Here is a 22,302-nt window from a genome sequence, read left to right as displayed (position 1 = left end):
GGGAAGAAAGCCCAGCTCAATTAACAAATGCCTCACATAACGGCAGAAATTTGGGGACCGGATTGTAGTTGTTAAGACTGGAAGACTGCCTGACAATAGAACAAATACACCCACTTTGTAGTGTGGGACACACTGGATGATGCAAACTTGAGAGTCGGTCAAAAGCAAAGGGTGCCACAGTTTAGTGCAAGTTGTGCTTCTTGATTGCCATGATGGACTGGCTTTAATCCTTAAGTCTGCTTCGGTTTTCTGACAGTCCATAAGGCACATTTTAAAGCCACCGCTGCTGCTCCAAATGAGCAGAGTCCAAAATCTCTCCAGGAAGGAGATTTCTCTTTCTTCTCCGGGGTTCAAACCTTGATGTGAATTTTGCAGGTCTTGGAAACAAGTTGTCCAGAAATCTTTCCCAGGCTTGCAGTCTGCCACTAGTATCAAATATCTAATTGCCTGCCACTAAAATCCTCTGCTTATTTTTCTTCCCACGAAGGGCTGCTTTTCTGATTGTAATTAATTGTGCTTCCTCCGAGCTGCACAATATTAAATATTCACGTAACTCCATTTGGGCAAGTTTCTTCCATTGTCACGGCTTGCAAGGAGCGAGCAGAATCATTGTGACTTCTGAAAGGCAGATTCCGAGGAAGTAGCCCCAAGCCTTGCATAATTTATGGATGGACCTTGTCCGGGACCCCCTCCATTGGGGCCTCCATTGCCACAATAAAACCGAATCCGTGTGTAGTTGTTCTCCTCTCCTCTTTCCTTCCATCCATCCCACCATGGGAGCTGGTCTTCTTCCCACCAAGGGTCCAAAGGAGGACAATGTGAGCCTAACCATTTGGGCCTCCAGGATGAAATCTGGTTTGATTTATTCAGCTTGTTTCCTGGGCTTTTCCACACCGTCTTTTCAGGAGTGTTTTTATTTATTTGTTTGTTTGTTTGTTTATTTGTTTTAAGATATAATATTTATATACATGATATGAGTAAGAGAGAAACATTAGGACAGGGGAGGGAAGGCACACTGGTGCACTTATGCAGGCCCCTTACTGACCACTTAGGAATCGGGAGAGGTCAACAGTGGACAGTCTAAGGGTAAAGTTTCGGGGATTTGGTGAGGATACTACAGAGTCAGGTAGTGTAGTTCCAGGCATTAACTACTCGGTTACTAAAGTCGTATTTCCTGCAGTCGAGTTTGGAGCGTTTTTGTATCTGTTGTGTGCTCCTGTGTTGTTGTGGTTGAAGCTGAAGTAGTCGTTGACAGGAAGGACGTTGCAGCAGATTATTTTATGGGCTACACTTAGATTGTGTAGTTCTAAGCTGTCTAAGCTTTTGAACGTCAGAGATTTGGGGGTTAGGTGATGATACTACAGAGTCTGGTAGGGAATTCTATGCATCAACTACTCGGTTACTAAAGTTGTATTTAGTAACAGAGTAGTTGATGCATGGAACTCACTACCAGACTCTGTAGTATCATCACCTAACCCCCAAATCTCTGAAGTTCAAAAGCATCAACCTTCCTCCCTCACACACCTGTCTTTTTCAAAATTCTTTTGTTGTATTGCACAAATTTCTTAACCTTTATTTTGCTCAATCTTTCTCATTGACATAACAAACATTTCCATGCATTTACAAAGGAGCAGAAACAGGACAATTTTTGCATCTTTTGGCAGTCGTTCCTCACAACACAATGCACATTTTCCATAGAATAGAAATAGAAAAAGAAACAGAATTCTTTTTTGACCAAGTGTGATTGGACACACAAGGAATTTGTCTTGCTTTCCCATCGCTTTTTAATAGATTTGTGCATCTTAAAATTTCTCCCTTGTTTTTCCTGGTTTTGGTAAACAATCTACCGCAACAAACAAATGCATCTATTTGTTTTAGGGCTCCGTGTTTTACTTACAGTACTTGGGGAAAAGATCAGAAGCAACATGAGAAGATATTATTTGACTGAAGGAGTAGTAGATGCTTGGAACAAACTTCCAGAGTTGGTTGGTCAATCCACAGGAACTGAATTTAAACATGCCTGGGATAAACATAGATCCATCCTAAGATAAAATACAGGAAATAGTAGAAGGGCAGACTGGATGGACCACGAGGTCTTTTTCTGCTGCCAGTCTTCTATGTTTCTATTTATGTGTAACTTGTGTTTATATTTTTTTCTGGTGAGACAAAACCACTGTGGTTTTTCATTCATTAATATTCCACTCCATCTTCTTCCTGGCATGATACGGACTTAACATTCAATGCCAATTATTACTCAGGTACTCAAATTCATAAAAGAAAGAGCGGTCCCCCCCAGACTGTGAACATACATGCCCCCCAAATGGTCAAGTTGCAACTCATCCCTAAGGAGGCCTCAGGAAGTGGACCGGTTTTGCCAGCGTAAATGGCCTTTTATAAACTGGTCTCGTTTAAAGTCAGCTGCTCATTGGAATTCGCGAGTTGTCCACTGAAACTTCTGTTCTGCTGCCGAGTTACACCGAGATTCTTATTCTAAAGGGTCCCCTGCCTCTAGTCTAGACTGAAGGGAAGGGAGGGTGGCTAATCAATCGTCTGCCCTATTGACATGTCGTAGTGACCTTGGAAGAGTTGCCAGGCAAATTTTGCTGTTGTGCTACTTATATCACGGCAGTCTGCAAATTGGCCTTGGTACACGAAGTTGTAGCTGGTGTTGCAACAACATTTAGGGCTTAATGGATAGAACAGAGTAGAATTCTTTCTTGGTCAAGTGTGATTGGACACACGAGGAATTTGCCTTTGGTGCAGATGCTCTCAGTGGACATAAAAGAAAAAGAGACATTTGTCAAGAATCATGAGATGCAACACTTAATGATGGTCATAGGGGTCAAATAAGCAATGAGGAAACAATCAATATTAATAAAAAATCTTAAGGATACAAGCAACAAGTTAAAGTCCTACAGTCCTAAGTGGGAGGAAATGGGTGATAGGAGTGATGAGAAAAAACTAGTAGAAATAGTAGTGCAGACTTAGTAAATAGTTTGACAGTGGTGAGGGGATTATTTGTTTAGCAGAGTGATGGCGTTTACTTTGAGCTTGCATCTGTTGTGTGCTCCTGTGTTGTTGTGGTTGAAGCTTAAGTAGTTGTTGACAGGAAGGACATTGTAGATGATGATTTTATAAGCTATGCTTAGGTCGTGTTTAAGGCCACGTAGCTCTAAGCTTTCCAGTTATCATGCCATTAACCCCTCACCTGCCTTAGCTGCATCATATACCTCTTAAATTCCTGTGCTTTCTCTAAATCTCCATCTCCCATACTTTTAAACTTTCAAAATTAAAGGAGGAAAAAACCCCCAAAACATGCTCCCTACGCCCTCTGCTGGACACTACGTGGCAGTGCAGTTTCCCAGGTTGGCTCTGCTAAATCCATCCAGGTGAGCTTAGTAAAGGGATCCCCCTGTAGTTTCTGCCCTCTTTCTTGTTCCTTCGGCCTTTGAATGGGGAACAATGGCTGCACACCTGTGGAAGGGCGATGCCAAGCCCTTCCATGAGTAAACGACACCCGTTTGCACCTTCTCCGGTGATCTCACTCACACCTGCAGCCCGAATCGTTTGTCAAAACTCTCCAAAAGATCCTTTTCCCCCTTTCCATTCATTTCGTAAACACGCCACGCACACGCCAAGCCCTTGCAAATCTCTCCAAGTGCCCTTGTGACACACGGCCTCCTTTCGGTTCCCATCGCTTCTGTTTTCAATTCCCCTTCCCTCGTCCGGAGGTTCCTTGTTTTAATTCTCTTCAGCCACTTTCGGAACGATTTTTTAAAAACTTCCCCTCAAAATTTATTGATTTATTATATTAGTCTTCGGAGAGGGGCGGCATGCAAATCTAAATAATAAATTTATATGCCAGTCACTCCAAACAGACTCGGAGTGACTAACAATAGGGATAAATACAACAACAATAAAAACAGTTAAAATCTAATAGTAAAAGTCAGTAGTAAGAGTAATAACATTAAAAAACATACATACAGTGGTACCTCTACTTAAGAACGCCTCTACTTACGAACCTTTCTAGATAAGAACCAGGTGTTCAGTATTTTTTTGCCTCTTCTCAAGAACCATTTTGTGGTACTGATAAACATATTTTCATATTGATATAAAATATTTATATTTAGATATAGTACCAGCTGTCTATCTTTTGCTCACGAAAAACAATTTGCTTTTCAAATCTCTTTTGAGGGAAAGAACTTTTTCCTTTTTAAAAAACCGATCAGGCGTACAAGCGTAGGCAACAGCTCTCTCTGTTGTCAATACTGGGTGGGTCTAAAATGTTAAGGCTTGCTGGCATTTTTTTTTTCTCGGCAGTTTTGAGAAAATAATGCAAACGGTGGCTCCAGTATCGAGTTTTGTATACTTGCAAAATTATCACCACAATCCAGTTACAAAATTGCATCTATGTCAACTTTTATTTATACTGAACAGCTTTTAAAAATACAGAATAAAATAGCTTTTATCTACTATTATTCACAACATCTGGTCCAAATATTACATTGTTTTTTAAATATTTTAACATTCAATAAAGCAACTGTTAGGAAAAAGGAAAAAAGAAAACACAACATAAAAATCTCAATAAAAAGACTACTGTACACATCTCAAAGAAAAAAACCAAACTTGGTATTTAACATGAGATTGTGCAGCTTAAGGTCATTCACAGAAAACTCATGAAGAGAGAGAGAGAGAGAGGGAGAGAGATTCTCACTGTCTAAAAAAACAGTTTTCTTACAGCAAAAGTCATTATGAACAGGAGGTTGGGGGTGGGTGGGGAGGGAATGCACTCTGGTTTAAATCAGCAGCAGGATGGTGGACTACCTGAACAGATACACACGGTCATTCAATTTCCAGCTACCAAAATAGGTATGGAGGAGGAATCACAGCCACAATGAAGTCATGCTAACCAAACAGGAGTGCTTTGGATATTGCTGGGAGAGGGATTCTCAATACTTCAAAGCAGGCCGGCACGGCACAAGGGCAGAGGCCGAGGGGCAGAAGCAAAATACTGGCTAGGAGGTGGTGACTTCTTCACGGGGGTGGAGAGGGACAATTTTGGGACCGAATTGCAGCAGGCAAATGTCCCAATTGGTTGGCTATTCTCTGTCCGGACCGGTTAAGAAAGTTCCCAGCAAGGTTCTCTAGAACAGGGGTCTCCAACCTCGGCAACTTTAAACCTGGAGGACTTCAACTCTCAGAATTCTGGGAGTTGAAGTCCTCCAGGTTTAAAGTTGCCAAGGTTGGAGACCTCTCTTCTAGAGAGTCAATAGGTACCATCAAACAAAAAGCCCCCATTTTCTACAGAAGAATTACTCTTAAGACCACCTTTCTGGTGATTTTAAGGATTGGCTAAATAGTTCAAATAAGGCTACAGAAGCTCCTTTTGCGATGGATTATCTCACCTTGCATGCCTAGAGGTGAACTGGGCCGCTTCGGAATTCAGGCGCACGATCGGACGGCAAGCGGTGGTTATCTGCTTTACAGCTAAATGTTGGAGGGAGGGTATCCCCAATTACTTGGGTTTGCCAGGCCTTGGGGTGGAAGGATTTGGCTTCCAAAATGGATCGGAGCCTGAGAACCAATTGTGCTGAACTGGAAGTTAAATGAAAGCTAAGATGGACGGGGAACTCTTGATTTTTATGTAATTCTTTCCTCCCCTGTGGTTTTATTTATAACTCTCTGGGACAGGGGCAGGCAAAGTTGGCTCTTCGATGACATGTGGGCTTCAACTCCCAGAATTCCCTGAACCAATCATGCTAGCTCAGGAGTTCTGTGTCCACATGTCATGGAAGAGCCAACTTTGCCTACCCCTGCTCTGGGAGATCCTGACAGCTGTTTAAAAAATATGTTCAGGATGAAGCAAATTGACATGTGGATGCAAACAGCTCAGCCACCATTTCCAGCACTGCTGTTTGCATGAAAGTGGAATATTGTTTTTTTAGCAAGACAGTTTCTACCAATGATCTAGGGTTTCTCAGAGACTTTAAGACTTCAACTCCCAGACTCCCCCAGCTGGTATACAGGACACCAAAGTCCACAAATCCTGAAATTGTTGGGGTTGAGAAACGTTGCTCTAAACCAGGGGCCTCCAACCTTGGCAACCTTAGCTAGGGGTTTTTATCATTTAATTTAATTTATTGTAATATTATATTGTATTATTTTATTGTTGTGGGCCGCCCTGCGTCCCATGGGATTGGGTGGCATATAAGTCAAATAAATTAAATTAAATTAAATTAAATTAAGACCTGTGGACTTCAACTCTCAGAATTCTGGCTGAGGAATTCTGGGGGTTGAAGTCCACAAGTCTCAAAGTTGCCAAGGTTTGGAGACCCCTGACTTAGATGACCCTTCTGGTCTCTTCCAACTCTATCATTCATGGCTGAGGAATTCTGGGGGTTGAAGTCCACAAGTCTTAAAGTTGCCAAGGTTTGGAGCCCCCTACTCTAAACGACCCATTTCTGCTCTGAACACAGGAATGTAACCCCCCGTTAACAGGGTGAGCATTGGGCTGAAAGCAAAGGGGAGCAAAGAAACAACGGAAAAGGCCAAGGCCTGAAGAACCCGGGGTTCTCCAACATTTAAGCTGTAACAGCCTTGTTTATACCAGCATTGGTGAGATGATAGAAGCTTAAAGAAGCGTCTGGGCCACTGAGTTTTTGGTCTAACTGCTTCATCTTTGCACCTGCTCAACCTTTTTATTCTTTTCATTAATCAACTGAGTTGGCACAAGACATTTGCATACTCGAGGTGGAACGTGCCCCAAGTGACCCATGTTCATGAAGGTGGGGGTCCAACCCTCAGGGCTGCATTCCTAGCACAAGCCCCACTGACTCAATGGGCACCGAGGCCTGAGATGGTCCCAGGCCTTTGCTTCGTGCCCGTGGACCAGCTCCGTGCTCCAAAGTACCTCTCGCAAGTCTTCTCAGGAGGGAATGACCCAGGAACCCTCTTGCCTCTTCTCTGAAGGACACTGTATATATATAAACACGGGTAAATAAAGTATACACAATTGCTAGCAATTTGTCAATGAAATAAATTCATCACATGACACTGTCATGACAATCATATATATATATATATCACTCCCACCCAGGAAGTCAGGTAGTTATTATCCTAGGTGGAAATGTCACTTGGTGGATATTGGTTTTGTTTGTGTGTTTTTTCTTCCTTGTTTAAGTTTATGGAAAGAAAAAATACTGTTACACTCATGTACAAAGTGGTCACATTGAAAGTCAGTATTAAACGGTGTAAAACCAACTGTAAATTTAAAAACCTTTTTTTCCCCCCTGGTAAAGATTGTTCTGATTAATACATCTTTGTTATTCAGGGATAAAATTAACAATTAAATATAAATTCAAGAGGCATCGTTTTATAAAACACATTCAAACATCTTTTTTTTTTCCAAAATACTTAATTTAACAACAACAAAAAGCCATGATGTTTTACTTTAAAAAAACAAAAACGTTTTTTCAAATTATTTTGCTCTGAATATTTGCCTTTACATCTTCAACGTGACAATAGCCGTGTTCCTTAATATTTCTTTTAATTTAAATCAAATAAATTTTCCCCTTCCCTTACATATTTCTCTGTACACAACATTCTCTCGCTCGGATGGCTGAAAGCCCCATAGCTCTGCACAAAGACACAATTGCAAAAAGTGTCTTGCTTTTATTTTTATTTTCCCCAGCTAAAATACATAGACACATTTTACCACCCTCCGTCCCACCCCCGCCCAATCCCATCCCACCCGTCATTCCAAGGAATATCCATGGGATTACAGGCTCTCTCCTAAGGAAGCGGATTCAGGCCTCCCTATTCTTGACACTTACGTTCTTCTACTCAGGACCCAGCCCTTCAATGCCCACCAATAAGCAGCTCAGAGTCATGCAACCGACCAATGAGAACATGCAAGAAATAAAGTCCCTCCCTGCGTTAAGTCGCCTGCTGCTGCCTCCTCCTTCTATGGAGAACAACCACTTCCAGCCACACACGCCGCAATTCAGCTACCGACTCTCCCCAAAAGAGCTTAATTTAAAAAAACCAAAAATCACATCAAGTCCCTGAGGACTGACACTCGCTTTCTTTTTCTTCCTACAGCTGCAGAAATGCCAAACCTCCTGGGGATCTGCATGGAGCGCTCGTGGGACCCCATTGGGAATCCTGTGTTCAGTTTCTGGAGACCTCAACTACACAAAGAGATATTGATCAAACTGAACGGGTCCAAAGACGGGCTACAAAAATGGTGGAAGGTCTTAAGCATAAAAGGTATCAGGAAAGACTTCATGAACTCCATCTGTAGAGTCTGGGGGACAGAAGGAAAAGGGGGGACATGATCGAAACATTTAAATATGTTAAAGGGTTAAATAAGGTTCAGGAGGGAAGTGTTTTCAATAGGAAAGTGAACACAAGAACAAGGGGACACAATCTGAGGTCAGTTGGGGGAAAGATCAGAAGCAACGGGAGAAAATATTATTTGACTGAAAGAGTAGCAGATGCTTGGAACAAACGTCCAGCAGATGTGGTTGGTCAATCCACAGGAACTGAATTGAAACATCCCTGGGATAAACATCGATCCATCCTCAGATAAAATACAGGAAATAGTACAAGGGCAGACGAGATGGACCAAGAGGTCTTTTTCTGCCCTCAATCTTCTATGTTTCTATCTCAGTGGCTTCAATAGATTTGGAGCCCCTCCAAATCTCACGTGGGAGAAAGGCCACAGCAGATGGACAGGGCCATTTCCTGGCTACTTTTGCAGGCTTCTTACAGTAGAATCGGCTATTCAGGAGGGCCCAGCTTCCCTCAACAAATGTCACAATTGCATCACTCTAAATGCTGCCCGTCCCAAGTCTTTTCCTCAGCTGGCAGTCCAGCCAACGCAGCTACTACAACCTCACTAGCTACGATGAAGATACCATTTGTGAGCATCGGCCCTGCATTCTAGACGAGGGAGTCTCAGGAAAGCCAGGCCTTGGGTGTGTTATTTTAACAGGAGGAGTAAATCTCATGGAGATGCTGCTCCTTCTTTGCTTCTGTGTAATGTACCAAGAGCCCCTCAAGATCATCACTGCACCTGATTGGAATCAGGTCAATGAAAGGTCTGCATTGGGCCAGAGTTGTTCTTCGGATACTGCAGCGCTCAAAATACATGTCTCACCAGCGGTAGCTGTGGCTTTTATTTACTACGCACTTTTAGTATTGGGTAAGTTTGTGGAAACAAATCTGCAAAGGTGAAAGAGAGAGAGAGAGAAAGCAGTGTTTCAGTGTCGGGGTCATTTGGGGCTTGCCTTAGCAAAGCATCAAAACAGAAGACAAAAGAGAGAGAGAGGAAGAAGAAGAAGAAGAAGAAGAAGAAGAAGAAGAAGAAGAAGAAGAGGAAGAGGAAGAGGAAGAGGAAGAGGAAGAGGAAGAGGAAGAGGAAGAGGAAGAAGAGGAGGAAGAAGAGGAGGAAGAAGAAGAAGCAAAAGAAGAGGAAGAGGAAGAAGAAGAGGAGGAGGAGGGACTAGGTCCCAAATCAGAATATATTACATTCTTCCAATATTCCGGCCGTACAACGTTCTTGCTACTGTAAGGAACCTAAACTGAAGGGGCTTTGGTATTTTACAGGATGACACCACCGACAACGCACAGGCCAACTGTTCTTTCCGCATTTCTTTCTTTGGTTCACCTCAATGTAAGAGGGAAACTAAACACGCAGCCTAGTCTTCTAAACTAATTCAAAGCGTGTGGCGCCATTCCCTACGTCAATGCGCCCACGAGGGCAGCCTTGTAGTGCAACCCTAATGAAGCTTTCCTGGGAAAGATGAATGTAGGGGGTGGGGGGTGTTCCTTGCAGAGGAAGGTCTTAGTGTCACGTATTCCTCCTCCAAGCCAAGGGAGTTTTCAAAGAACCAAGCACGAATTCTGATTGAAGAAATATATAATTATCATCATCATCAAAGGAGATGGTCTTGCAGGCTTGATTCTAAAGATGCAAAGTCCTCCCAAGAAAGTATCAGAGAAGAGAAAGGCTCCTGGATGGGAACTATGGGAATGGCAGGACACGGCTCCCCTCCACTGACCGGTCTCTGTTCCGCACGCCTTGAGCCCCTGGTGTCCTTCGGACGTCCGCTTGGGCCTGCCCCTCCCCTAGCCATCCTTGAGCAGCCGACCAACTACCACCTGCGGGATCTGCTACCAACCACGAGGACATTCGTGAGCAGCCGGTCAGAGCGAACTGGCCTTGAAATCCCATAATGCCCCTCTGACACATCTTCCCGCAACCTTTTATTTCCTTTAAATAAAAAAATGGGGGGGGGGTGTTTCCCACCTTTGGGGGAGAAAAAGAGCAAGGGAAGCCAGCTCACCTGTACCTACAAACGAAGCCGTTACAGTGAGAACATTAAATAGGAACAAAGTCTTACAATGGTTTCAACAGCTGCACAATATCAGAGCCAAGATGGGTTAAGGGAGGGAGGGGGACCACGACACAAAGAGACTGAGGGGGGGGCCACGGAGGCACCCCAATACCCGTTAAAACTGTTTGGCAGACAGCAATGCCATGCAAAGTGTCTCTCCTGCCCTTGTTAAAGAGACCCTGGGTTCCATTTGGGGGGGGGGGGGCATCAAAGAGAGTGGGGAAAGGCAAGGCCCCCCGCCTCTTAGCTTTTTGCAGGGGGGCAGAACGGTCTGGAGATGGAGAGGCCTCTTTTACGATCAACAGTATTATTGTTGTAGGAAACCAACTTATACCGTAGGCAAAGGGCCCTCTTGGTAAAGCTGTGCCAGGCGATTCAGGAGGAAGGCCAAAGAGGTGACCCAGAGCACCCAGAAGTTGGGAATGCCCCCCCCAATCCCAGAGGGGGGAGGAAAGGCGTTTGCAGAACCTTCTTCAGGGGATCAACCGTGAAGTGCTGCACAGCCTTACAGGGTCCATAAAGGCAACCTGAGGGCAGCCCCCTTCAGACGCCCACCCAGGCCCCTCTGCTGCCCCTCCACCACACAGATGCCAGGGGCTGGAGGGGTCCTGGCTCTCTCCTCCTGCATTCAGGGCAAGTGCCCCCCCCCAGCCAGAAATGGGAAGCATTGAAAGCCCACCTTGGTTCAAGAACTGGAGGGCAGAGTGGAGAAGGAGACCAACCCCAATTTCAAAGTTTTGAAATCAAAAGTTTTGATTTGATTTCAGTCATTCCAAATCTTCATTTTTGTGCTGGGAAGAGGAAAGGGGTAAAAAAGGGGGTGAAGTTTCCCTCTCCCATGGCCATTCACCCCCCCCTTTCTTTTACAAGGCTTGCAACGTTCCAGGAGAATGGCCTACAGCCTTCTAGCTATGGGGTTCCCCAAACTTGGCCACTTTAAGACTTGGTTGGACTTCAAGTCCCAGAATTCTCCAGCCAAGTGGGCAAGTTTGGAGACCTTTCTTCTAGCTGGTCATGGGAGCAAATGCTGGTTGGCTGCGCCCCCTACGCACCCTAGAAATCCCCCTACCACTGGTCCTGATCTACCGTCATAGGTTCCGCTGCAACAGTTTATATAAATAACAACAAATAAATGACTTGTGCAGGGTTTGGGTTTAAGGTGAGGCAGGCTGAAAAAAAATAAATGGAATGTAGAACCTGCACCCAGGCTGTTTAACCATCTCATTGGGGGGGGGGGGGGTTGTCTTTCTAAAGGAAAAGCAAATTTTGCCCAATACGAAAGCATCTAATCCCCCCAAAAAGGATTCTTTTTCTTCTCCTTCCGAATGCCCACGCAAAGCACCACGCAACTGTAGAGAGGGGGAGACGCTACCTATTGCTATCGCCCTCTAACAATAGGGAAAGCAAGTTCCAGAATTTAAAAATGCAAATATACAAAATAATAAAAATAATAAAAATAATAAAAATAATAAAAATAATAAAAATACAATACGACACAGTAAAATAGCCAAGAAAAAAACTGCACAAGGGTCTGTTACGCCGGCCAGGGCTATACGGCGGCCTCCGACCCCTCCTCCGAAGTCCCACAGTGGCTGCCTTTCCGGAAGCCTTTCCAGCTGTAGCCCAGGAAAGTGGGGCTGACGGGCAGGAGGCTGAAGCAGCGGTGCTTCCGGATGAACTCCATGCCGAAAGGCAGGTCGTAGCTTTCCAGGCCTTCCAGGGACTTCCCGCCCTTGCCGGATCCCTTCTTCCACTTCCGGATCCCTCGCTCCTCCGGGCTTCCTTGGTTTGCAAAAGGGAGGCAGAACAACGAGAGGTGAACAAGAACATTCGTCCCAGGTGTCGGCCTCACGCGGATCTCTACGTTGGTGGCCAATTCACCGGATCAGAATATCTCCGGGACCGCCTCCTGCCGCACGAATCCCAGTGACCGGTTAGGTCCCACAGAGTCAGCCTTCTCCAGGTCCCGTCGACTAAACAATGTCATCTGGCAGGACCCAGGGGAAGAGCCTTCTCTGTGGGGGCCCCGACCCTCTGGAACCAGCTCCCCCCTGAGATTAGCATTGCCCCCACCCTCCCTGCCTTTCGTAAACTCCTTAAAACCCACCTCTGTCGTCAAGCATGGGGGAACTAAAACATCTCCCCCTTGCCCATGTTGTTTTGCCGTTTGATTGATTGACTGTGTGCCTGTTTTTTATATATATTGGGATTGTTTTATGAATTTTTTAATTTAAAATTGTAATTAGATTGGTGGGAATTGGATTGGTTACTATGTACTGTTTTTATTATTGTTGTGAGCCGCCCCGAGTTTGGGGAGAGGGGAGGCATATAAATCCAATAAATCTCATCTAATCTAATCTAATTCGAGCCAGGGCCCAATTTAAACTGCTAGGGATGGTATTTAAGTCCCTACGCTCAAACGCACCAAACTACTTGGCCACCTATTTATCTTGGTACACACCATCGAGGGACCGACGTTCAGCCGGGAAGGGTCGGTTGACGGCCCCCCAGACACGCACAGCAACATCAAAATTGCAGGGCCTTTCAAGATCTGCCCCATGTCTGTGGAACAGCCTTCCCCTAGAGCTTCGGGTAGAGGAGCATTTTCTCCGCTTCCGCAAGGCACTAGAGACATCCCTCTTTGATTCGGCAGATTGAAACATCCTCGTTCTGGGGTCAGCAAGAGGGGAAGAACTGGGGAGGTTGGGAGTGGTTTGAACAAGGGTTGTGGTTTTATTAGTTGTGTTTTAGCTAAGTGTGTGTATTGCCTACTGTCTGTTTTTGTTAGTTGTATATGGCTTGCTGTTGTGCCCTTTGTTAAAAGGGCATTATAAATAAATGTTATTATTATTATTATTACTACCGTGTTTCCCCGATAGTAAAGCAGTGTCTTACTTTCTTTTTACCCCCAAAAGCCCCCCTATGTCTTTCTTTCGGGGTATGTCTTATATTGGAAAAAAATGGAAAGGGTGGCGTTCCCGAAGGCTCAAAGTTGACTCAGCCTTCCATCCTTAACGAGGGTAAGTCAGAAAAGCACAGGGTCTGCAAGGTTTGGGGTCCATCAGCTGATGAAAGGCATCGGAAAAAAGGAGGAAAGCAGCTAAAAAGAAGCAGCAGGATTGAAAGACCCGCATAATTTCCGAGCCGAGATAAATGAATGATGAAACCTGGACTGCCGGGCGGCACCGCCTGGAAGGCCAGCAATGCCGCCGGGCTGATTGCCGAGCGGGGACGGGGCGCGGGAGGAGGCAGCGCTGCACCAGACCCCTCAGGCCGCTCCGCCCGGGATGGGGCTCCTCCGGAGGGGCGCACAGGGGCTCGGGAGGAGCCCCATCCCGGGCGGAGCAGTCTGAGGGGTCCGGTGCAGCGCTGCCTCCTCCCGCGCCCCGTCCCCGCTCGGCAATCGGCCCGGCGGCAATACCCCCCGTGTTTCCCCGAAAGTAAGACATATGTCTTACTTTCGGGGTATGGCTTATATTAGCCGACCCCCCTGAAACCCCCCATATGTCTTACAATCGGGGGGGTCTTACTATCGGGGAAACACGGTACTATTACTACTACTACTATTATTATTATTATTAATAATAATAATATGAGCTTATAAACTCATCTTTCCCGCCAGGCTTGGGACTCTTAGATCTTCTCCCTGATCAATGAATGTTTCAAGTATGAGTGTTGAATGATTCGTTTGATAGGTTTTTACCTTCTTTTAATAGAATTTAATGGTTGTTTTTAATGTAGTATTAATTGGATTTATATTATTGTTCTGTTTTTTGTATATGTTGTGAGCCGCCCCGAGTCCTCAAAGAGGGGCGGTATACAAATCCAATCCAATCCAATCCATCCATCCATCCATATTATTATTATTATTATTATTATTATTATTATTATTATTATTATTATTATTATTATTATTAGCTTCCGCGTATGCAAGATCAACGAAATCTCATGCGCAAGATTCAGCTTCTGCACGTGCGCAGGAAGCTGAACCTCGCGCTGACGCCAGGAGCCCTCCGATAGTGCTGCCGATGGTCGGCCCTCCCCTGGTCCCCAACCTCTGGACAATGGGCTGGCACTGGACTACAGAAGCAACGGGCAACCATAGACACGCAGCTCCGTTTGTCCCCTTCTCCAAGAGCCCCTTCAAAAAGGAGAAACTCCCCCAGTTGCACGACATCCCTCCGTGTCTTCCGATGAAGTGTCAGAATGTCCTGGGGGGTGGGGGGGTGGAGACCCCTGGTGATGAGCGCTGGGGAGGGGGGGTGTTCTCCTGGAGCATGAAGGGGGGAAAGCCAACGGGACGACCTACCTGGAATGGTGTTGTCTAAAATGAACGCCACACAGCCCCCAACAAACATAGCGGTCGTCAGCAAGACGTTGAGGACCTGATCGATGCTGTCGATTCCTGACAGGGGAGAAGACGGGCAAGGGCTTCGGTCAGAACCCGAACAGATGCAACATTCAGAGGAAAAAGGCGCCAAGACCGGGAATGAGCCGCTCCATAGAAACACGGGTACATCCCCTCCCCTCCTGCCCAGCCCCAGTCGCAGAGTGTGGTTGAGCTCCTACGCCTATTCACAGGACCGTCTCCTGCCACATCCCTCCCAGAGACCGATTAGAGCACACAGAGTCGGCCTCCTCCGGGTCCCATCAACTAAGCAATGCAGGCTGGCAGGACCATGGGGAAGGGCCTTCTCTGTGGCTGCCCCGGCTCTATGGAATCAACCCCCCTCCCCCCAACATCCACACCACCCCCACCCTGCAGGCCTTTCGTAAGGCCACGAAGACCTGGCTATGCCGGCAGGCCCAGGGGTCCTGAATTAACAACATCCTTGGCCACATATATGAATGTGTAGGATTAGTTTGTGTGCATGTTGTTGAGTCTATTTTATATTAGTTTTATCAGGGTTTCAGAGATTAGATAGTATTTTTTACTTCTTCTTATTGTTTTGTAATCCTTTTATTGTTGTAACCTGCCCCAAGTCCTTTGGGATTGGGTGGCATGGAAGTCAAATTAAATAAAGAATAAAATACTGAACTTCTCCCTGCTGAAATGCAGCTCAGGGCTGGGAACTCCAACCTGCCCCAGGAGCAGCCACTGTCCCCACCCGTCGACGGTGGAGCACCTGCCCCTTCAATTTCTCACCTGCGAGGGGAAACCAGTGGCACCTCCGTTCATTTATTTTGGGGAAGAGTGAGATGCACTGAAGGGCTGCCTGTCGCTGGCGCTACCAGTGCGCTCCGGGAGGCTAGCGCAGACAGCGGGCATCAGCTTCTGCACATGCGCCGGAACAAAAACCTGTGTGAGAACGTGCGCGCAAGCGAGATCTTCATGATTTTTGTCGACATTTTTGCTTCCGTGCATGCAGAGAAGCAAAAAACCCGGCAAAATATCATTTGCGCAAGTGTCCTCACACAAGACTTTGCTTCCGACACATCAGCAGAAACCGAATCTCACCCGGGGGCACGGAGGGGCGTGTTGGGGACGGAGGGAGAGGTGGAAAGCCGCCCTTAAGCTCTGGCTTCCTATGTTCAGCTTCTTGGATGAACATGGGAAACCAGATTGGTCAGGTAATTATTAATTTGATTAGCTGTGACTTTTAAGCAGATGGCTAATTAACTTTCTAATTCATTGGAAAGATGCCTCTGTCAGGAATTTGAAAAAAGAAGGCGATTTTTTAATAGCCCAAACCAGGAGGCTGTATCTGATGCTTCAAGCATCTGGAGGGAGACTGGACTCAACCAGTTTTTCCCTGCAGGTCAAACAGGATGAAAAACAGAAAATATTTCAAGTTGGAAGGCGGCCCAGGTTGAAAACCTATTTTTTTGATTAAATGTTGTGCACAGGGAAGGAGCTGGGGCTGATGAAAGTGGACTGAAGCTAAGCCAATTGGGGAGCCGTCCAGATCTTCGGAGCTCCAAATTCCTTCGCTACAGAGAACTCTCAGTTTGGGAAGCTGCTTTAAAATGACTGAGCCAACCTTAATCTGCATTTTAAAAGTTAATTAACTAATTAATCAGCCCAGTTCCCTGGTGAACAGCTGCAGTCTGGAGGAGTGTGGTTCAACCTGGAAGAGGCACGGACTTCAATTGTCAGAATTCCAGAGTCAGCATCTTCAAGCCATCAAGATTGAGGAAGTCAGCGCTCGGGTGATGAGGGCACAAGCTGAACTCCTGGAAAGGACTTTTCCCACGTGCCTTCAGTACGCGATCCAGAATATTACTACGGGGACATCCTGTGCCCAACTCTACAATCCTTTTTGCCACGGCCATTAAGCAAATCACAAAAGTTGACCTTGCGTCTCAGGATCCAGCTGGAGAGGTTGGAAGTGGTGACCACATGAGCTGGGACACTGCAACCACTTTAATAACAACAATAATCACATGATCGTGGGAATACTGTGGTGGCCATAAGGACTGGTCTACAGTTCACTGTTTTTGGTGTCTTCTAACTTTGAACAATTGCTAAGTGGCCAGTTGCAAGTCAATTTCTTATTTTAATCGAAATATATTTGAGCATGCGTGCGTAGCTAAGAATATATAGATATAGACACGTGTACCTGTAAAAAGTGGGTTTTGCCGGAGATAACTTGGGAGTACCAGCCCAAAGAAGATAGAAAATCCGAGAACAAAAAGGTTCCGGGAAGAATTCAGATCAACGAATTGCAGGTTTGAAAGTCCAACTGCAGTGATCATCCCTGAATAAGAAAGGCACAGGGTTTTCAAAGGGATTCATAATTGTATGACAGCATGCAAAGCTTGGCGGGACCCAGGGGAAGAGCCTTCTCTGTGGTGGCCCCGGCCCTCTGGAACCAACTCCCCCCAGAGATTAGAATTGCCCCCACCCTCCTTGCCTTTCGTAAGCTACTTAAAACCCACCTCTGCCGCCAGGCATGGGGGAACTGAGATACTCTAGGCCGTTACAATTTTATGCATGGTATGTCTGTATGTCTGTTTGGTTTTTATTATAATGGGTTTTTTAATTATTTTTAGTATTGGATTATTATTATATGCGGTCTTATTATTGTTGTTAGCCGCCCCGAGTCTTCGGAGAGGGGGGGGCATACAAATCCAATAAATTAAATAATTAAATAATTAAACAAACAAACAAACAAATAAATAAATAGAATATTTTAAAACACGGCCTTGAAAAATTGCCTGGCTACCTGGAAAATGGGAATCATAACGCGACCTACTTTATACATCAGCGAAGCGACATATGGGCTAACAGCCTGAAATCTTGATATACAGCATTATATTTTTTAAAAATTCAAAAGTACTTGGATTGTGTTAATCATGACGCGCTAGAATATAAACACACTCTGGGGATTGTTTCATAGGATCCAGAGCTTTGTTTAAAGAAAATGCAACTTCCGCACTCCACGATTCACATGTGCTCCTACAGGCACTGAACTCTTTTGCTAGCCTAGGTTGGCTTCTCAACTGTGGTTACTTTACAACAGTGTTTCCCAACGCTGGCTGGGGGATTCTGGGAATTGAAGTCCAGATCTCTCCAAGTTGCCAAGGTTGGGAAACACTGCTTTACAACATTATTATTATTTATTATTAATATTTATTAGATTTGTATGCCGCCCCTCTCCGAAGACTCGGGGCGGCTCACAACAAGGATAAAAGACAGTATAGACCAGTGTTTTTCAACCAGTGTGCCGTGGCACACTAGTGTGCCGCGAGACATGGTCAGGTGTGCCGCGAAGCTCAGCAAGAGAGAGAAAGAGAGAGAAAAAGAAAGCAAGAGAGAGAGAAAGAGAGAGAAAGCAAGAGAGAAAGAGAGAGAAAGAGAAAGAGAGGCAGGGAAGGAGGGAGAGATAGAAAGAGAGCAAAAAAGAGAGGAAGGAAGGAAGGAAGAGGGATGGACAGAGAGGCGAAGGAAGGAAGAGAAAGAAAGAGGGAGAGAAATAGAGCGAAAGGGAGGAAGAGAGAGATATAATTTTTTCGTCCAAACTTTTTTTAGCCCCCCCACTTCCCCCCCCCCCCCCGCTCAATGTGCCCCATAATTTTGTATATGTAAAAAATGTGCCGCAGCTCAAAAAAGGTTGAAAATCACTGGTATAGACAATGTAACAAATCTAACAATAAGAATTAAATAAAACCCCCAACTGTTAAAAAACCATACAACACATACATACCAAACATAAAACACAAGAGAGCCTGGGGCAGAGGTCTCAGTTCCCCCATGCCTGGCGATATAGGTGGATCTTAAGTAACTTGCGAAAGACAAGGAGGGTGGCGGCCGTTCTAATCTCCGGGGGGAGTTGGTTCCAGAGGGCCAGGGCCGCCACAGAGAAGGCTCTTCTCCTGGGGCCCGCCAAACGACATTGTTTGGTCGACGGGACCCGGAGAAGGCCAACTCTGTGGGACGTTATCGGCCGCTGGGATTCGTGCGGTAGATTCCAACCGCTTTCTGGTTAGGGAATTATGATCTGAAGTCTGCACGTCTAGCAATTGCCAAGATCCCCTGCTAAGAGAGGTTAATGAGAAAAGGAGTCCAAGATGGCTCAGGATTCCTTCAAATAGGGGATATTACAAGCACAATTCACACAAAACACAACCGCGTGATCATCACTTACCAAAGAGAGTACAAAACAGAGCCCCGAGCACTGGGTCTGGAAGAGATGCAAACAGCGCACTGAACTTCCCAACCGTTCCAAGGAGCAGCATGAAAGCAGCTCCGTACTGAATCACCCGTCGGCTTCCAACCTATAAAACATTCATGTGGGAAGAAGAATTTTTAAAAAAAACAATGTTCCAACAGCAACTGGCATCAGATTTGCGCTCCGTTACGCAGCTTGAAAACTCTTCCACAGGAAATGATTAAAACTAAAAGCAAAATAAAGCGCTCTGTGGTGGCCACGTGGAGATGCTGGAGACAGGGAGCCTGGGAAGCAGATAAGGCCCTTTCTGGCCATCTGTAAACACTGCACCACTCTGGGAATGTGCCATATAAAACTCTATGCAGAACCTAGCAGGCTACGGTTTACGACTGAAACTTAAAAGTCATTTTTAAATGCTACTCTTTTTTAAATGTGAAACCTATGGATTTGCTACTTGATGTTACTAACCACCTTCTACCGCACGAATCCCAGCAGCTGATAAGGTCCCACAGAGTTGGCCTTCTCCGGGTCCCGTCGACCAATGTCGTTTGGCGGGCCCCAGGGGAAGAGCCTTCTCTGTGGTGGCCCCAGCCCTTTGGAATCAACTCCCCCCCAGAGATTAGAACAGCCCCACCCTCCTTGTCTTTTGCAAATTACTCAAGACTCACCTTTATCACTAGGCATGGGGGAGTTAAGATATTCATTCCCCCTAGGCCATTACAAGTTATGCATGGTATGTTTGTGTGTATGTTTGGTATGTAGAACCTAGCAGGCTACAGTTTACAGATTTGTATGCCGCCCGAGTCTTCGGAGAGGGGCGGCATACAAATCCAAATAATAAATAAATAAATAAATAAATAATAAGGGTTTTTAGTTGTTTTATTAATTGGATTGTTACATGCTGTTTTTTATCATTGTTGTTAGTCGCCCAGAGTCTGCGGAGAGGGGCGGCATACAAATCCAATTAATAATAATAATAGTAATAATAATAATAAATAAACAACAACAGACGCTCAAATAAAAATTGGGCAATATTAGAAAAACTACTGGAACCTCCAGGGATTTGTTAAAGATACTGAACACTCCAATTAGTTTATAAAAAAGTAAAAGCTTGTTTTAAACTTTTGGGTCCTTATTTCACTATGTATCTATGTTTGCATGAAATATTTTGTTTTGCTTTAGAATATGACACAAATTATATAAACTATGGTTACAAATTAAACACCTTATGCAGTTGCAAAACAGCTTTGTGCAGCAAAGATATTGCCACGCATTCAATCAATTTTACTACTGTGTCCAAGCAGATGCTACTAACAAATCTTTCTTCAGGGCTACAATCAGCTTCATGCAAGAACCACAAAATACACAAGCTTTGGCTGGCCAAGAAGGCAACTGAAAAACAGAAGTGTCTCAGAGAATTGATGCAACAAGGGCTTTAACCAACTCCACTCCTTCCTGAGTTTGATTGATAGGACACCAGTTAAAAAGCAGTCCAATTGTTTTCCCTTGTGAGTTATAGGTTTATAGGTTTATAGGTTTATTGGATTTATATGCCGCCCCTCTCCGCAAACTCGGGGCGGCTCACAACAATAATAAAAAAACAGTACAGTACACAATACCAGTTCTATTGTAGTGGGAGGATTAGGCAACGGAAGAATGACAAGAGTGGAATGCAGATTTGTTACATAAAACACAGTACTTAAGCCTAAATGCGACCTGCTTATTTGGGGCTTCTCTGACCATCCTCTCACTTAATATAAATATAATTAGGCCGTGGGAACAGAAACCAGTCCTAGTCATGCTTTCCCCCCTCTCAAATATTTTTCTCCTTTAATACCCAAAGAAATGCATCCAGTAGATAGATGAAAGCAAAATCCCACCCAGGGGAGGGGGAAGGTGGAGGTATAGGACAACCTGCATCCTACAGGACAAGTAATTTAAAGCACAAACCCTTGCACTCAATCTACGTCTCAATGGCTTTTTTAAAAGTAAAAATTTATTATTGTTATTATTATTATTATTATTATTATTATTATTAATTAGATTTGTATGCCGCCCCTTTCCGTAGACTCGGGGCGGCTCACAACACAATAAAAACAGTTCATGACAAATCTAATAATTTACAATATAAAATATTTAAAAAACCCCATTTTTAAGCAGACATACCTACAAACATACCATACATAAATTGTACAGGCCCGGGGGAGAGATCTCAGTTCCCCCATGCCTGACGACAAAGGTGGGTTTTAAGGAGTTTACGAAAGGCGAGGAGGGTAGGGGCAGTTCTAATCTCTGGGGGGAGTTGGTTCCAGAGAGTCGGGGCCGCCACAGAGAAGGCTCTTCCCCTGGGGCCCGCCAACCGACATTGTTTAGTTGACGGGACCCGGAGAAGGCCCACTCTGTGGGACCTAATCGGTCGCTGGGATTTGTGCGGCAGAAGGTTGAAAGGTTGCAGGACAGCAGGGTAAAATGAAGCAATCAGGTAGATATGACGTCTCTACGTGTGGGATCTGTGGTGATATAACAGAGCCATAAAGCCGACATAGAATCAAGGCAGAACCAGGTTTCAAGACATTAAGTCTATCATCTCAAATCTGGTTTGGCTCCATGGCCCTTTGGAGTATATCACTGGCTCTGGTTTTGGGGGTTTGGTTTGTCTGAAGAAGGGTTCTGAAGACATTTACATAATCTAATTCCATTTAACAAGGTGTCAATTAACTAATTTCCTTCATAATAACCATTCCATTTCATATTCCCTTGGGTGGGGGGGGGTGTCAAGCAGTTTATCAGCCTTCCTCTATTCCAATTTATGCTCAGAATTGATGAAGACTTTTGGTTTCTTTAAATTGAATTTTCCGTAACTTAACATTCTGAAGGAATCTAATCAACAATGAAGGATCTTTCAAATATACAAGCCACAGCCCCGAGCAAGCGCTTCTCAATCTGAAGAACCCTTAGGTGAGAAACACACATTGTGTAGAGTGTTGTGTGACTTCAGCCAGCTGTAATCTGTTCGGGGAACCAGGATGAAGCAACTTGGGGCTGAGCATGATATGCAAGCAGTTTATATTCTCAAGGATACTGATAAACCCTAGAACCTTTCTTGCTTGGTTCATGTCAAATACCTTTGTAATTCCCAAAACTCCAATGTTAGGACTAGAAGAAGTCGATCCATTTCCGGTGCCAAACACTCCATCTAATACACAGGAAAGGCCTTCTATGAAAATGCCCCTGCGCCAGAAATAAAAATATTAAGATAAAGAAGCAAACACAGGACATAAAATAATAGG

General features: G+C 44.9%; 1 protein-coding gene across 1 annotated transcript in view; it reads right to left on the bottom strand.

Moving 5' to 3' along the window:
• Window positions 1-7,665: 7,665 nt before the first annotated feature.
• The window catches only part of SLC23A2 (solute carrier family 23 member 2), a 68,724-nt gene continuing 54,087 nt past the window's right edge, over window positions 7,666-22,302 (bottom strand). Inside the window, exons 12-16 of the mRNA XM_070765984.1 lie at window positions 22,138-22,243; window positions 18,989-19,118; window positions 16,961-17,098; window positions 14,710-14,805; window positions 7,666-12,182 (exon numbers count right to left, since the gene is read on the bottom strand). Coding sequence (XP_070622085.1) covers window positions 11,950-12,182; window positions 14,710-14,805; window positions 16,961-17,098; window positions 18,989-19,118; window positions 22,138-22,243 — 703 coding nt within the window. The 3' untranslated portion in view covers window positions 7,666-11,949. The remainder of the gene's footprint in view (window positions 12,183-14,709; window positions 14,806-16,960; window positions 17,099-18,988; window positions 19,119-22,137; window positions 22,244-22,302) is intronic.

Source organism: Erythrolamprus reginae, chromosome 12 (genome assembly GCF_031021105.1).
Source record: "Erythrolamprus reginae isolate rEryReg1 chromosome 12, rEryReg1.hap1, whole genome shotgun sequence".
Taxonomy (NCBI): Eukaryota; Metazoa; Chordata; class Lepidosauria; order Squamata; family Dipsadidae; genus Erythrolamprus; species Erythrolamprus reginae.
The sequence above is the reverse complement of the archived record's forward strand: the minus strand, read 5'-3'. Positions and strand labels throughout refer to the sequence as shown.